The sequence below is a fragment of the Passer domesticus genome, chromosome 2, assembly GCF_036417665.1.
Source record: "Passer domesticus isolate bPasDom1 chromosome 2, bPasDom1.hap1, whole genome shotgun sequence".
Lineage (NCBI taxonomy): Eukaryota > Metazoa > Chordata > Aves > Passeriformes > Passeridae > Passer > Passer domesticus.
Window position 1 is genome coordinate 800,457 of NC_087475.1, and position 17,137 is coordinate 817,593.

General features: G+C 51.4%; 1 protein-coding gene across 3 annotated transcripts in view; it reads left to right on the plus strand.

The window, feature by feature from the left end:
• The window catches only part of IFNGR2 (interferon gamma receptor 2), a 22,384-nt gene continuing 5,247 nt past the window's right edge, over window positions 1-17,137 (plus strand). For 2 of the 3 annotated variants that reach the window (XR_010354076.1, XM_064405249.1), the window contains exons 1-6: window positions 1-195; window positions 5,217-5,343; window positions 9,134-9,309; window positions 12,020-12,168; window positions 13,105-13,258; window positions 13,909-14,063. Coding sequence is in view for 2 of the 3 variants with exons in the window: in XM_064405249.1 (XP_064261319.1) it covers window positions 111-195; window positions 5,217-5,343; window positions 9,134-9,309; window positions 12,020-12,168; window positions 13,105-13,258; window positions 13,909-14,063 (846 nt within the window). In the remaining variant the exon portion in view is untranslated. The remainder of the gene's footprint in view (window positions 196-5,216; window positions 5,344-9,133; window positions 9,310-12,019; window positions 12,169-13,104; window positions 13,259-13,908; window positions 14,064-17,137) is intronic. The other variant, XM_064405260.1, reaches the window with a different exon arrangement.

Sequence of the window (17,137 nt, forward strand, 5' to 3'; positions counted from 1 at the left end):
GCAGAGGCGGGGCGCTGGCCGCGGCCGTGCGGGCTCGGAGCGTGCGGCCGCCGCAGCCCGGCCCGGCCCGGCCCGGCCTCGCTCGGGGGCACCCGCGGCCGAGCGGGGCCATGCGGGGCCGGGCTCCGCTCCCGCTGCTCCTCCTGCTCCCGCTGCTGCTGCTGCTGCTGGGCTCGGCGCGGGCCGCGGCCGCAGGTGGGTGCGGGGCTCGGCGTTTGCGGGGCTCGGCGTTTGTGGGGTTCCGTGTTTGTGGGGCTCGGTGTTTGTGGGGCTCGGCGTTTGTGGGGTTCCGTGTTTGCGGGGCTCGGCGCTTGCGGGGCTCGGTGTTTGCGGGGCTCGGTGTTTGCGGAGTTCGGTGTTTGCGGGGCTCGGCGTTTGCGGGGTTCGGTGTTTGCGGGGCTCGGTGTTTGCGGGGTTCCGTGTTTGCGGGGTTCCGTGTTTGCGGGGCTCGGCGTTTGCGGGGTTCCGTGTTTGCGGGGCTCGGCGCTTGCGGGGCTCGGTGTTTGCGGGGCTCGGTGTTTGCGGAGTTCGGTGTTTGCGGGGCTCGGCGTTTGCGGGGCTCGGCGTTTGCGGGGCTCGGCGTTTGCGGGGCTCGGTGTTTGCGGGGCTCGGTGCCCGCGGCGCGCTCTCGGTCGCCTCACGGGGCCTGTGCCGCTGTCCCCTGTGCCTTCCCCCGCGGCTCTCCGGGCCCGGAGCCGCCGCAGCCGCTGGGGCCGGGCCGGGCTCAGCCCGGGCCTGAGATCGCTCCGGCCCGGCCCGGGATCGGTGTTGCCCAGCCCGGGATCGGTGTTGCCCAGCCCGGGATCGGTTTTGCCCAGCCCGGGATCGGTTTTGCCCGGCCCGGCCCGGCCCGGCCCGGCCCGGTGCTGCTCCCGCCCGCCGCTGTGGCGCAGCCCGGGCCGGGCCGCAGGCCGTGCTGTGCGGCTGTGGGCACCGTCCGGAGCTCGTGGCCCGGCGGAGGTTTGGGAGGCGGCACTTCCCATTGAAGGCTGCTTAAAAGTATGAATGGAGGCGATTTGGGTTCGGGTTTGGTGGAAATGGCTCTGCAGGCTCCAGCTCTGTACTCCCAGCTCCCGGTGTGTCCCAGGGCTGGAGCCCCTCTGGAGCCAGGCTGGCAGAGCTGGGGGTGCTCCCCTGGAGAGGAGAAGCTCCAGGAGAGCTCAGAGCCCCTGGCAGGGCCTGAAGGGGCTCCAGGAGAGCTGCAGAGGGACTGGGGACAAGGCCTGCAGGGACAGCACCCAGGGAATGGCTGCCAGTGCCAGAGGGCAGCAATGGATGGGACCTTGGCAATGAGGAATTGTTCCCTGGCAGGGTGGGCAGGGCTGGCACAGGGTGCCCAGAGCAGCTGGGGCTGCCCCTGGATCCCTGGCAGTGCCCAAGGCCAGGCTGGGCACTGGGGCTGGAGCAGCCTGGCACAGGGGAAGGTGTCCCTGCCATGGCAGGGCTGGGATCACATAAGGTTTAAGGTCCATCCCAATCAAAACCAGTCCACGATGGAGTAAGCTGTGTGCAGAATGTGGTGCTCGCTCTGGCACTCGGGCTCCCCGTGAGTTCAGCATGTCCCGTGTCCCCGTGGTGGCCACGGGCTGGCTGACCCTGCTGAGCCCTGTGGGGCTCTCTGGCGGCTCCAGACTCACTGGCTGGGCTGAGGCAAAGCAGGGCAGAGCCTCCTGCAGTCAGCATTGTTCAGCTTCATCCCAGCAGCTGCCAAGGGACTTCCCAGGCAGCTCTGGGAATCCCAGAATCCCAAAATAGGTTGGATCAAGAAGGACCTTGTAGCTGGTGTCATTCCTCCCCCTGCCATGGATAGGAACCTTGCACTATCCCTGAGAAGCCACTTTGGTGGGCTGGAACAGCAAAAGTCCCCACAAAATCCCCCAGAGCCCAGATTCCTGTTTTGCCAGACTGATTTTTGGGGCTGATGCAGGGGAAGGGACTGGGAATCCCTGAGGAGCAGCGGGAGCTGGGACACGGGTGGGTCCCCCAGCCAAGCTGCTTTCACTGGCTGTGATTGTGGCTTCACACTCTGCTGTGTGAAAGTTCTGACTCGTGGTTTGAAATACCCCGACCGCTCTGCACAGCAGGAAAAAACAATCTGAGCCTCCTTAGGCTGCTGCTCTGAAAGAGCCAGCCCAGTGCAAACCCCTGCCAGGAAGGATGGGAGCTCTCTGTCCTCCCCTGGCTGAGGGAGTTTGGGGTTTGGGGGGTGCTGTGTTTGAAGTGCTCCTGTTGTTATTTTAGGCCATACAAACTGGAGGTGAGTAGGAAGTCGAGTGTGTGATTTCAGTCCCTGCCCTGTGAGGGAGGGCTCTGACAGAAATTCAGATTTCCCTCGGTGCTGAGGCAGCAGCTCCTCAGCCTCGTGGCAGCCCTCAGAGGGCTGATGAGCCCTGGGGTGTTCTTGGTGAGCTCTGCAGTGTCTTTCATAATCTCTGCAGTGTTTTTGGTGAGCTCTGCGATGGTTTTTGGGGCTGGAAGGGGAAGTGACTCATTTTTGAATGCAAGATAAACAGTGTGCAGCCGAGGGATCCCAGACTGGGCTGGAGGGACCCCAAATCCCACCATGCCAAGGCAGGGACACCTTCCACTGTGCCAGGCTGCTCCAGCCCCAGTGTCCAGCCTGGCCTTGGGCACTGCCAGGGATCCAGGGGCAGCCCCAGCTGCTCTGGGCACCCTGTGCCAGCCCTGCCCACCCTGCCAGGGGACAATTCCTCATTCCCATCTCCCCCTGTCCTTCACTGCTCTTGCTTTGCTTGTCAGGTGTGGTGGGAGTTGGTGCCTGTGGTGTTTGGTTCTCAGAGCTTCCTGGGATTCTGTGGAGGGGTGTGTGACACAGGGCTGAGGGCACAGATGGTGTGAGATACCTCACCACGTGCCAGACCAGCAGCGAGAGTGCAAGAGAGGATCCGTGGGACTGGGAAGTTAAAAATTCTCACCAGTTTAGAGACGGCTCCCTGGGGGCCTTCCTTGGCAGGTGAATGGTTTGGGAAGCTGGGAGGAATCTCCCACAGGTTTGCAAAGCTGAACCAGCCACGCGTGGCCTGAGGCAGTGTGTGTCTTCTGAGAGCTGGGGCTGAGCAATTATTGGCAGGCCTGTCAGAAATTATTGACAGGCCTGTGAGCAATTATTGACAGGCCTGATTAAAGCTTTGAGAGAACCTCAGCCTGGCTTGGCGTGGGAGGGACGTGTAGGGTCACCCTGTTCCACCCCCTGCCATGGCCAGGGATACCTCCCACTGTCTCAGGTTGCTCCAGCCTGGCCTTGGATGCTTCCAGGAATGGGGCAGCCACAGCTTTTCTTGGAAACCTGGAGCTCAACTCATTATTTGGTGTTTTGGACTTAGGGTTTAACGCTACTTGGTGTAGAAATCAAAAAACCACAAACTTTTTACTGTGAGCCCACATTTCCAAGGAAGCCCGGGCCACAATTTGACTCACATGCTTGGTCTTCTGATCTGGTAGATGTAAAAATGAACTGCCTGTGTCTTAGGAGACTCTGTTCTTCACAGTTACAAATTCCCTGCTGTGATGTGGGGTATTTTGTCACGGCTCTTTGTCAGGCTGCGTGGTGGGAGCTGTCCCTGCCCATGGCAGGGGTGGCACTGGGTGATCTCTCAAGTCCCTTCCAGCCCCCACCATTCCCTGGTTCTGTGACTCTCGTGGAGTGAGGGGTCACTCCAGAGAAGCACACCGGGTGCAGAAGGAAAACCTTTCTCCCTGCTGGTCCCTGCAGGCTCCAGGGGACATCCCTGGCCCTGGAGCCTCGCGGTGTCCTGCAGAGGTTTTGGTCCTGCTGTTCCTGCCTGCCTCCAGCTGCTCCCTCCTCCTCAGCCCTTCCTCCTCTCTCCCTCCCCCATTTCCCTCCTCTTTGCCTGGGGCCTGCCTCTGTCCCTTTTTGGCCATGTTTTTGGCAGCTCCTCCTCCCCGTCCTGGGCTGTCAGTCTGTCCTTTTCCTGTCCTTCCCTGTGGTTTGTCCCTCCTGGCAGGAGCTGGAGGCTGATAGTGGTTGCAAACCCCTGGGTTGGGGCCCTCCCCACCCACGGAGCTCCTGCCATTTCCTGCCTGTGAAATCACCTCCCAAGCTGGCACAACCAGAGGCTCTTCAGGGCCACCACGTCTTCCTGAAGGGTTTTTTTTATTTTTCCAGCTGGCTCCTGGAAGGCTTCACTGGAATGATCTCAGGGTCAGCAGGAGGCAGATGGGGGGAAAAAGAGAGGAGAAGCTCCAGGCAGAGCTCAGAGCCCCTGGCAGGGCCTGAAGGGGCTCCAGGAGAGCTGCAGAGGGACTGGGGACAAGGCCTGCAGGGACAGCACCCAGGGAATGGCTGCCAGTGCCAGAGGGCAGCAATGGATGGGATCTTGGCAATGAGGAATTGTTCCTGGCAGGGTGGGCAGGGCTGGCACAGGGTGCCCCCCTGGGTTGTGCTGGGAGGTAAATGTGAGGTGCAGATAGAACAGATCAGCTGCTGTGATCAGCACTGGGCAGAGGAGGGGCTGGAATACCTTGGAAGGGATGGAAAACCTTCCAGAAAAAAAAAGGATGTGCTGTGAAGAGAAGAAAGGGGCTCAGCCTGGAGAAGAGGAGGCTCAGGAGGGACCTCACTGCTCTGCACAGCTCCTGCCAGGAGGGACAGGGAAAGGAGGAGAGGAAATGGCCTCAAATGGCACCAGGGGAGGCTCAGGTTGGAGACTGGGACAGAAAATTTCCCTGGCAGAGTGGTCAGGCCTTGGGCTGAGCTGCCCAGGCAGGTTTGGAGTGACTGGGATTGTCCCAGAGGAGTCTGGATGTGGCTTTGGGGACAGGGTTTGGGGTGGTGCTGGTGGGGCTGGGTGATCCTGGAGGCTCCTCCAGCCCTGGTGATTCTGGGATTCTGGGACCTTCATTTATGGCTTCGTGGGGGTTTGTGGTTTTGTGCTGGGCTTGATACTTTCAGCTTTATGTTCTTTATGGAATGAATAAAAAACGGGGAGTTGGAATTCATGGATACACACAGAATTCCACACTGGTTTGGGTTGGAAGGGACCATAAATCCCACCCAGTGGGATTTTTGCCAGGGCCTGCCCACCTGAACGTACCCCTGAAAACAGAAGGAGAAGGAGGGGAAATGGTTTTACCTGCAAAGCAGGGAAAATGTAACACATGGGGATGGAATTTGGAGACCGAAATTTGGTTACTGGAATGTTTCAATAATTTTTTTATTCCTCTTCTTCCTTTAGAAACTTCTCCCCCCTTACCAGCCCCTGAAAATGTGGAGGTTTATTCCTACAACTTCCAGAGTTTGCTGAGGTGGTCTCCTGTGCCAGTGGAGAATGGCACAGTGTTGTACACAGCCCAGTACAGAACGTGAGTAAATAGTGAATTAAACCAACTCGCTTTGTTCTAATCCAGGATAACAACTGCTTTTAAAACCCCCAGAAACGCTGAAAATGAATAAGCACAAAATGAAAGGACGTTTTTTATCACAGATGGGTTTATGTTTCTCCAAGAGCAGCTCCTGGTGAGTGACAGGCCCTTGGGCCATGACGTGTCCTCTGAGCTGAGGAGACATCGAAGCCCTGAGGACACCCAGAAATGCTGCACACAATTTTAGCCTTTCCTGCTTCTCTCTGGCCAATTTAAATTTCCCCAGATCCCCAGGGGCTGGGTGTGGGCCCTGGCAGGGTTTGTTTAACCCACGTGAAGCCAGAGCTGTGTGACACATTCTTATCTCACCAGAACTGGCTGGCAGGGGGTGTGCTGTTCCAGTGGCTGCACTGCCCTGCTCTTGGTTTGTTGTTGTGTTGGTTTGAAAGCCAGGTGTTTGCTAAGGAAGGCAGGAGACTCCCTTGAAATGGAAAATGTAAATCGCTTCCCCTCCGAATTATTACAGTTTTGAAATTAAGGAGCTCTCAGGCAAAGATATGGGAATAGAAATAACAGTTCTTTATCAGGAAAAATAAAATAAAAATGCAGGAATACAAAGCAGCACTGGCAGAATTAGAGCAGGAGCTGACCCCCTGTGTGTCAGGGTGGGGGCACAGTCCCATCCCATGGGGGCTCAGCCCTCCTGCAGTGCCAGCTGTGCTTCTGCTGGAGCAGGGATCCTGCACAAGGGGGGAGCTTTCCTCTGAGCTCCAGGGCTGCTGGAGATGGGCCTGGTGTTCCTGTGGGAATGCAGGGCAGGAGAAAGCTGCTCCTCTGGGAATGCAGGGCAGGAGAAAGCTGCTCCTGTGGGAATGCAGGGCAGGAGAAAGCTGCTCCTCTGGGAATGCAGGGCAGGAGAAAGCTGCTCCTGTGGGAATGCAGGGCAGGAGAAAGCTGCTCCTGTGGGAATGCAGGGCAGGAGAAAGCTGCTCCTGGGGGAATGCAGGGCAGGAGAAAGCTGCTCCTCTGGGAATGCAGGGCAGGAGAAAGCTGCTCCTCTGGGAATGCAGTGGGCAAAGGCTGCTGGGGTGTCCCAAAGCTCAGATTGTATCCAGGTAGGAATGCTTGGCTCCTGCCCTGGGCAGAGCATCTCCCCATGGGATGCTGGAATTTGATCAGCCCTGCAGGGACACTCAGTGGCCATGGACAGAAGATATTTCCCCAAAGTTGTGAGGGATGGGTTGTGGAAGAGATAAAGAAAACTGCCCCACCTGTTTTTAACAGCTGGCCCTTTATCAGAGGATGTCCCCTGGAGTTATGAGGGATATCTCTAACTTCAGCTGCCAGTTCAACAATTTGAGGAGAACCTTTGAGTGTTTGGATGTCTGATTCCCATGCTTTAGTTGTTTGGTCATGCCATGTTATTGCTGATTTGTGTGTTTCCCCAGAGCCATCAGTAAATGTTACAGCATTTAAAGGCACTGCACTTAACATGGGTTTTTCTCTGAAGCTCAGTTTTGCTGGCTACAGCCTGGAAAGTGAATGAAGAGCAAACACCTGAGAAGTTCAATAGTGCAATTTGTAAATATTCTGATTTTTGCCATGCCCAATCAAAATATCCCTTTTTCAAGGGCAGGTAAATCACCTTAAAATCTTTGCCTGCCATTGATAATAATCATAGGTGAGATAAAGAGCACTGCCCCACCTGGTTTCAACAGATGGTGGTATGTCCTAGTTGAGATGGAGACAATACAAAGGCACACACTCCATTTTCAGAAGGCTTCAATCTGTTTTTATTCTAGCATGCATGCTTTTTATATATTCTTACAAAACTCACAAGTTTACACTTTGCTCACTGGTCATGAGAGACAAACAAAGTGCTCACTGGGATGGGCAGTTGCAGGTTTCTCTTATTTCTCTTTCTTTCTTTTTTGGTTTCTGTGTCAATGACCTTGGTAGAGTGCTGTGCCCAGCTCTGTCCCCTCAGCTTGGGAAGGACCTGGGGACACTGAGCACGGCCAGAGGGGACAGCTGGAGAGGGGCTGGGAACACAAACCCTGAGAGGAGCCCTGAGGGAGCTGGGGGTGCTCCCCTGCAGAAAAGGAGACTCAGGGGTGCCCTCCTCACCCTGCCCAGCTCCTGGAAGGTGCCTGTGCTCAGCTGGGGCTGGGCTCTGTCTGCAGCAGCACTGGCACAGCCAGAGCTCACAGCCTGCACTGCACCCAGGGAATCCAGGCTGGGAGCAGCAAAGAGTTTTTCCAGCAAGGGGATAAAGCTCTGGAATGGCTGCCCGGGGAGGGGGTGCAGTGCCCATCCCTGGGGGTGTTTAACAAAGCCTGGATGTGGCACTGGGGGCCAGGGCTCAGCTCAGCTGCTGGGGCTGGGCTGGGCTCCATGGGCTGGAAGGGCTCTCCCAACCTGGGCATTCTGGGATTCTGGAAATAATCCTAAATTCCACTTCTAAGTGTGCCAGCAAATCTCCTGCAAGAGCCCTGCTGGTGGCTCAGCAATAGCAGCAAGCTCTGTGTGACAAAAAACCTGATTGTCCCCAGCAATGAGACAAAGCTGGGCCAGCAGCAGGAGCAGCCAGGGCTGGCACCAGGGATGGCACCACTGGAACTGTGTGACAATGTCACCCTGGGCTCAGTGCCCTCTAACCCCAGTGCCAGCAGCCAGGGCTGGCACTCACCACTGGAACTGTGTGACAATGTCACCCCGGGCTCAGTGCCCTCTAACCCCAGTGCCAGCAGCCAGGGATGGCACCAGGGCTGGCACTCACCACTGGAACTGTGTGACAATGTTACCCCGGGCTCAGTGCCCTCTAACCCCAGTGCCAGCAGCCAGGGATGGCACCAGGGCTGGCACTCACCACTGGAACTGTGTGACAATGTCACCCCGGGCTCAGTGCCCTGTAACCCCAGTGCCAGCAGCCAGGGCTGGCTCCAGGGATGGCACTCACCACTGGAACTGTGTGACAATGTCACCCTGGGCTCAGTGCCCTGTAACCCCAGTGCCAGCAGCCAGGGCTGGCTCCAGGGATGGCACTCACCACTGGAACTGTGTGACAATGTCACCCTGGGCTCAGTGCCCTGTAACCCCAGTGCCAGCAGCCAGGGCTGGCACTCACCACTGGAACTGTGTGACAATGTCACCCCGGGCTCAGTGCCCTGTAACCCCAGTGCCAGCAGCCAGGGCTGGCTCCAGGGCTGGCACTCACCACTGGAACTGTGCTGAGAACGTCACCCCGGGCTCAGTGCCCTGGAAATGCCAGCTCAGGGTGAAGTTGGTGTTCACCACGTGCACCCGAACGTCCTCTGGGCTCGGCAGGCTGCTCTGGCCTAGGAGCCTCTGGTCATTCTGTGAGCTCTGTGAAAACCCTTCCAGAGGCAAACACGGACCCTGTTCCCAAACCTCCCTGTGGCTCACAGTGTAACCCCTCACACCAGGGACAGAGCCCACCCTGGTGGCAGAGCCCACCCAGGTGACAGAGCCCACCCAGGTGACAGAGCCCACACAGGTGACAGAGCCCACACAGGTGGCAGAGCCCACCCAGGTGACAGAGCCCACCCTGGTGGCAGAGCCCACCCTGGTGACAGAGCCCACCCAGGTGGCAGAGCCCACCCAGGTGGCAGAGCCCACACAGGTGGCAGAGCCCACCCTGGTGGCAGAGCCCACCCAGGTGGCAGAGCCCACCCAGGTGGCAGAGCCCACACAGGTGGCAGAGCCCACCCTGGTGGCAGAGCCCACCCTTGCCCTGCAGCTGAGGGGAGCTCTCTGCTGTGCCCTGCAGAAGGTCCTACGACGCCTGGAGCGGGATGGGCTGCGCTCAGAGCCCCCGGACGTGGTGCAGGTTCCCCCCCGAGCTGCGGCGGCGGCGCTGGACCGTGCTGCTGCGCGTGCGGGCCGAGCTGGGCACACGGGCCTCGCCCTGGGCCTTCACCCCGCCCTTCGTGGCACAGAGCAACAGTGAGTGCTGCCCACTGCCTCCCCTGGGCTCCCCGGGGCGGCTCTGCCGGGGCTGGGTGCCTCGGGGAGCGGGGCAGGCTGGGGAGGTGGGAGGAATAAGGGGATGCTTGTTGAAGGGTCTTTTGGGGGCTGGCAGGGGGAGTGACTCAGTTCTAAATGTAACATAAATAGTGTGTGGCCATGGGATGCCAGGCTGGGCTGGAGGGACCTTAAAACCCACCCAAATCCCACCCAGTGCCATGGCAGGGACACCTTCCCCTGTGCCAGGCTGCTCCAGTGCCCAGCCTGGCCTTGGGCACTGCCAGGGATCCAGGGCAGCCCCAGCCACAGTCGTGGCTCCAAGATGGAATCAAACAGGGCTCGGTTATGAGATCTCCCATTTTTATAAGTTTTAGTCCATTTGCATACAGTTAACTGTCCAATTAATAGCTTCAAATGATGAAGTTTCATGCTCCTTGCTCGCTTGCCCACCCTCCTCTTTTCACGTTGTTTGTGCTTTGGGCCTGAAGTTGGAAGAGATTGTCCTTGAGTCTCCAGCTAGAATGGGATAGTTTTGTCTTCACCACCCTGTGAAAAGATCCTAGTAAAAAGGATAGTACAAAGCTTAATATAATTTACTATAACTTAATATAAAGCTAAAAGCTGCACACCAAAACAGAACAGAGAAACTTAAAGGTATCAAGAGGATTGAGCTGTTACTGTCCACAAAGGCTGCGAGGCCTCCCCAGGGTTTGGTTCTGCTCTGCTCCCTCGGGTGTCACCAGAGAATCCCCTGAGCCTCCTGGGGTGCCTGAGCCTTCAAAGAGCCCCAGGGTTCTTTTGCTGGAGGATTTTCCACGTGCTCATTTCCTTACTTAGCTCTGCCCACACACACACCACAAACTCTCGGGTTTGTGGCAGTCTGAGGCTAAATCATCTCTTTCTGCTGGACAGATCCCTTTTCTGATAAACAAAAAGTGTCCTGATAAATATAAATTTTCTAAAGTGTCCTGATAAATAGAAATAGTTGTGATAAATGTAATCTGTCCTGATAAGTATAAATGGTTCAGATAAATAGAAATTGTTCAGAGAAGTATGAATTGTTCAGAGAAATATGAATTGTTTACACTATAGTGTAGAAGTGTGAAGGCCACACTTTAAATCACAAAAGGCTTGGGTTGGAAGAACCTTAAATCCCACCCAGTGCCACCCTGCCATGGCAGGGACACCTTCCCCTGTGCCAGGCTGCTCCAGCCCCAGTGTCCAGCCTGGCCTTGGGCACTGCCAGGGATCCAGGGCAGCCCCAGCCCCTCTGTGTGAGCAGGTTTGGTGCTGCTGCTCTAAGATCTGCTCTCTGCCTTGCTGGGCTTGGTTTGAGGGTTAGGAAGATGTCCATGTTCAGGTTAAAAAGCACCTTTGAAATGGGACCTAGCAGGGAAGGGATTTCTGGGCTCTGCAGTCCCCGATGTCCCCGACCTGCTGAGGGGCAGTCACAGTCCAGGCTCCAGAGTCTGATCCTTGCCCTGGCTCTAAATCTGGATTTTCTCTGGCAGCAGAGTGAGGAAATGCCTGAATCCTGCATGGAACAATGAGAAATCCCCAGGCTGTGGGGCAGGACTGGGAGTGGGATCCTCAGGAGGCTGGGGCAGCACCGAGCTGATGGGAGTGTGGGACAAAGCACAGGGGGGAGAGGAGGAACATTCTGGGTCATTCTTGTGTCACTGCCCCAGAGATCAGTTCCCAAAAACCAAATCCATGGCTCCTCCCTCAATGCCTGGATCAGAGTCACTGGATTTGAGGCACAGTGAGGAGCTGGTGCATGCAAGGAGTGATTTTTGCTGTTAATGAGAACTGCTGACAGCATTCTGTTGGTATTTTCATGACTTACACCTTGGAGCACTTCACAAAAAGAGGTCACCATGCTTATCCTGGTGGACACATGGAGACATCAAAGCAAGGAGAGGAAAACTCATTATTGCTCTTTCCATCTATGGCCCAAACAGTGGGGTTTTGGGGAGCACAGAAGGTGTGGCAAGCTGAGCAAAGGAAAATATCATGATTTTATGGCCAGTCCCTGCAGATAAACTGAGACATTTCAGAGCATCAGCTGTTGGTTAATATTTACTGAATTTCCAGGAAAAGTTAAGGAAATTTTGTAAATGCATAAAGTAGGTGAGGAGATGCTTGCCTTTACCTGAGCAAGAGCTATTTGGGGTGTTTGCTGAGAGTGTCCAGGGGAGGGAACGGAGCTGGGAAGGGGCTGGAGAATTGCTGAGGAGCTGGGAAGGGCTGGAGAATTGCTGAGGAGCTGGGAAGGGGCTGAGGCTGGAGCAAAGGAGGCTCAGGGGCCCTTGTGGCTCTGCACAAGTCCCTGGCAGGAGGGGACAGCCGGGGGGGTCGGGCTCTGCTCCAGGGAACAGGGACAGGAGCAGAGGGAACGGCCTCAGGCTGGGCCAGGGCAGGCTCAGCTGGGCCAGCAGCAGGAATTTGCCCATGGAAAGGGTGCTCAGGCCTTGGCAGGGGCTGCCCAGGGAGCTTGGCAGTGCCCATCCCTGCAGGTGTCCCCTGCAGGTGGCACTGAGTGCTCTGGGCTGGGGACAAGGTGGCCATGGGGCACAGCTGGCACTGCCTGGGCTGGGAGGGCTTTGCCAGCCCCAGGGATTTGGGGGTGTGTGGGGCTGGAGGCAGCTGTGCCCCCCAGGGTTTCCCTGCTCTCTGTGTTTGTTTCCAGCCATTCTGGGCCCCCCCAGGGTGAACAATGTCAGTGCCAGCCCCGACTCTCTGCTCATCAGTGCCAGCCCCCCCTTCTCCCCCGAGCCTGGGGACCTCCTCCAGTACCTCGTGTCCTACTGGGAGAACAGCACCAGTGCCACACAAAAAGTAAGAATTCTCTCAAATTTCTTCTTGGTGCCTGGGGGCTGAGGGCTGGGAGTCAGTGTCCCTTGGCAGGACAGCAGTGGGGGCAGAAAATGAGTTTATTTTGTGTCCAGCAAGGGTCACCACGGGGGCTGTGGGGAAAAGGGCTCTGGCCTGGGCTCAAGGATTGCTGCACTCCCAAACTTGGGAACTTCCTTCCTCTGTTTGGAATTAAACCCCTCTGCACGTGCGGGGACAGCACTGCTGCCAAAGGTGGATCCCACATTTTCCCAGGCAGTTTGGGAAGCTCTGGGAAGTCCCTTCTCCTTGCTGAGCTGGGAGCTGCAGGAGCAGCTGCTGGGCCTGGTGTGCCTGAGCCAGGCCAGGGAGAGGAGGAGATGGGGTGAGCTGGGATCATCCCTGTTCATCCTGAGGCTCAGAGCTTTGGGATCATCCTGTGCTCCTGCTGCTGCCTGGGAACTGTGTTTGGACACCCAGAGGTGCAGGGGAGGTGTTAAGTCAGGCTTAAAAAAAAAGAGGAAGCTTCAAATGACATCAATCTGAAGTCAGACATCTGAAAAACAGAAGTAAAAAAAAATTATTTACAGCCTCCTTCTGCCTCAGGGTCCTTGGTAAATCACCTCCACTTCCTTCCTGCCTGCAGCACTGTGTGTTTTTCTCACACACACAACACCTTCAGCTGAGAGCCAGGAAAGGAGTCAGAGTGGTTTCCTTTTCCCCTCTGTTTCTCTGTGTTTTGCTCCTGCAGGAGCTGATGCATCAAAACTCCCAGAAAAACTGAAATATTCCATTGCTTCTGTTGTTTGGGAAAGCTGAGCGAGGAAAAAACAAAATTGGGTTTCTTGAATGAGAAATTTAAATGGGGGAGGGATATTTGTGTTGGAAACCGGTCTGGTTTTTACAGTAACACCTTTCTTGTTGTGTGTGTCTTTCCAACAGAAGCTAAGTGAAAGCAAGACACTATTCCAGCTTGGAAATCTGAAGGAGTCAACACTTTATTGCTTCAGCGTTCGCGTGCGGTTGAAGATCTACTCAGGTCACCTGCTGGAAGGGCAGCCAAGTGTCCCCGAGTGCCACAGGACTGCCCTCAGTGGTACGGCCTGGGAGCGTGGGCTGGGAGCACTGGGGTGGGTGGGACACCAGTCCTGCATCACCCGCACTGCCCCTGCCACCCCGGAGTGCTGGGGGCACCTCGGGGATTCACACTTGGCATTGGTGAGAAAGGAATCAGGAATTCAGGGTCTGTGTGGTGCCTTGTCCTTGTCCTTCCTGATCCTGCTGTGAAATGGGATAAAGGAGTTGATGCCAGGCTGGCAGAGCTGGGGGTGCTCACCTGGAGAGGAGAAGCTCCAGGAGAGCTCAGAGCCCCTGGCAGGGCCTGAAGGGGCTCCAGGAGAGCTGCAGAGGGACTGGGGACAAGGCCTGCAGGGACAGCACCCAGGGAATGGCTGCCAGTGCCAGAGGGCAGCAATGGATGGGATCTTGGCAATGAGGAATTGTTCCTGGCAGGGTGGGCAGGGCTGGCACAGGGTGCCCAGAGCAGCTGGGGCTGCCCCTGGATCCCTGGCAGTGCCCAAGGCCAGGCTGGACACTGGGGCTGGAGCAGCCTGGCACAGGGGAAGGTGTCCCTGCCATGGCAGGGTGGCACTGGGTGGCATTTGGGGGCCCTCCATCCCAACCCATTCCATGATTCCACAGGTGTGAACCTGGCACACATGTTTGATTTTCTCCCCTCTGTTGCAGAGGCCACCCGAGCTGGGTTCATCATCCCCCTGTGTGTCCTGGCCTTGGTGCTTGTGAACCTGGTGGTGGCTGCTCTGCTGTGCCTGTGGAAAAAGCACCAACAAATCAAATTCTGGGCTCAGCCCCCTCTGCACATCCCATCCCACTTCGAGGAGGTACGTGGGGGCTGTGGGGTTTCTCCTGCAGGACAGAAACCTGGGGAAGCTCCCCGGGAGCAGCAGCAGAGATGAGCTGGTGGTGGCTCACACCGTGCCCGTGCTGCCCCTGCTCTGCCCCTGCTGCCTGAGCCTGCCCCCAGCCTGCTCCTCCTTCTCTGCCACTGCTGCTGGCACTCGTTTTGTTGCTTTGGCACTAGTTTTATTGCTTTGGCACTATTTTTGTTGCTTTGGCACTATTTTTTTGTCACTATTTTTATTTTTTGTCACTATTTTTTGTCATTATTTTTATTTCCGTGTCACTATGTTTATTTCTTTGTCACTCTTTTTTGTCACTATTTTTATTTCTTGTCACTATTTTTTGTCAGTGTTTTTGTCACTACTTTTATTTCTTTGTCACTATTTTTTGCCACTATTTTTTGTCACTGTCTTTATTTCTTTATCACTATTTTTTTGGTCACTATTTTTATTTCCTTGTCACTATTTTTATTTCTTTGTCACTCTTTTTTTCATTATTTTTATATCTTGGTCACTATTTTTATTTCTTTGTCACTATTTCTTTGTCACTGTTTTTTTCTTTGCCACTATTTTTATTTCTTTGTCACTTTTTTGTCACAATTTTTTTGGTCACTATTTTTATTTCTTTGTCACTATTTTTATTCCTTTATTACTATTTTTTCACAATTTTTTGTCACTACTTTTATTTCTTTGTCACTTTTTTGGTCACTATTTCTTTGTCACTATTTTTATTCCTTTATCACTATTTTTTCACAATTTTTTGTCATTATTTTTATTTCTTTGTCACTATTTTTTGTCACTATTTTTATTTCTTTATCACTATTTTTTGGTCACTATTTTTATTTCCTTGTCACTATTTTTATTTCTTCTTTGTCACTATTTCTTTGTCACTATTTTTATGTCTTTGCCACTATTTTTATTTCTTTGTCACATTTTTGTCACAATTTTTTTGGTCACTATTTTTATTTCTTTGTCACTATTTTTATTTTTCTTTGTCACTAATTTTATTTCTTTGTCATTATTTTTTGTCACTATTTTTATTCCTTTATCACTATTTTTTCACAATTTTTTGGTCACTATTTTTATTTCCTTGTCACTCTTTTTTGTCACTATTTTTATCTCTTTGTCACTATTTTTATTTCTTTGTCACTACTTTTATTTCTTTGGTCACTATTACTTTGTCACTTTTTTTTTCTTTGTCACTATTTCTTTTGTCACTATTTTTATTTCTTTGTCATTGTTTTTTGGCACTATTTTTGACACTATTTTTATTTCTTTGTCACTATTTTTATTCCTTTATCACTATTTTTTCACAATTTTTTATCACTATTTTATTTCTTTGTCACTATTTCTGTCACTATTTTCATTTTTTTGTCACTCTTTCTGTCAGTCCCTGCCTGGGGCTCAGGGCACAGAGCTTTTGTGACCCAAGAGCTGCAGCAGCTCTGCAGAGCAAACCCAGGTTATTTTAAACTGATTTCAAATACAAACATTTTTATTTTTCTGTTTGTTTTGAGGCCTCAGGACGTAAAAAAAAAAATCCCTGTAATTATATTAAAATACTAAAAACTCCTTGTGCAGGGTATTGAAATAATGAAAAAACCCATTGTACAATGATTTAAATAGTTTAAAAATCCCTGTAATTACATTAAAATACTAAAAATTCTTGTGCAGGGTATTAAAGGAATGAAAAAAAATCCTTGTACAATGATTTAAATACTAAAAAATTATATTAAAATACTCTAATTATATTAAAATACTACAAAATCTTTGTGCAGGGTATTAAAAGAATGAAAAAAATCCTTGTACAATAATTAAAATAGTAAAAAAACCAAAACCCTGTAATTATATTGAAATAATAAAAAAATCCTTGTGCAGGCTGTTAAAAGAATGAAAAAAAATCATTGAACAATGATTAAAATAGTAAAAAAAAATATCCCTGTAATTATATTAAAATACTAAAAAATCCTTGTGCAGGATTTAAATACAAAATAATGATATTAAAATAATGAAAAAATCCTTGTACTATGATTTAAATAGAAAAAAAAACCAAACCAAAACAAACTTGTAATCATATTAAAATACTAAAAAATCCTTGTGCAGGGTATTGAAATAATGAAAAAAAATCCTTGTACAATGATTAAAATAATGAAATAAAAAACAAAACTGTAATTATATTAAAATACTAAAAAATCCTTGTGCAGGGTATTGAAATGATGGAAAAAATCCTTGTGCAATGATTAAAATAGTAAAAAAAAAATCCCTGTAATTATATTAAAATACTGAAAAATCTTTGTGCAGGATATTAAAATAATGAAAAAAAATCATTGTACAATGATTAAAATAATAAAAAAAATCTCTGTAATTATATTAAAATAGTAAAAAATATCTTTGTGCAGGGTATGAAAAGCATGAAAAAATCCTTCTACAATGATTAAAATAGTTTTAAAAAATCCCAATAATGATATTAAAACAGTAAAATATCCTTGTACAGGGTATTAAAATAGTAAAAAAAATTCTTGTACAGAGTATTAAAATAGTAAAAAAATTGTGTCGGGTATGAAAAGAATTAAAAGCTCTTTGTAGAAGATATTAAAATAATTAATAAATAATTGTTCAGGGTATTAAGAGTAAAAAATCCCTGCAATTATATTAAAATAGTAAAAAATCCTTGTACAGGGTATTAATATAGTAAAAAAATCTGTACAGGGTATTAAGATAGTACAAAATCCTTGTGCAGGGTATTGAAACAGTAAAATATGTGTAGGGTATTAAAACAATTAAAATCTCCTTGTACAAGGTATTAAAATAATTAAAAACTTAATTGTGCAGGGTATTAAAACAGTTAAAAAATCCTTGTAAAAGTATGTTAAAAATAGTAAAATGTCTTTATACAGGATAATAAAATAATAATAATTTTAAAATCCTTGTACAGATTATGAAAGGAGTAAAAAAAAATCTTTGTACAGAGTATTAATATAGTGAAAAAATCCTTGTGTAGGGTATTAATAATAATAAAATAATCTTTTTATGGGAATAATAATAATAATATAGGG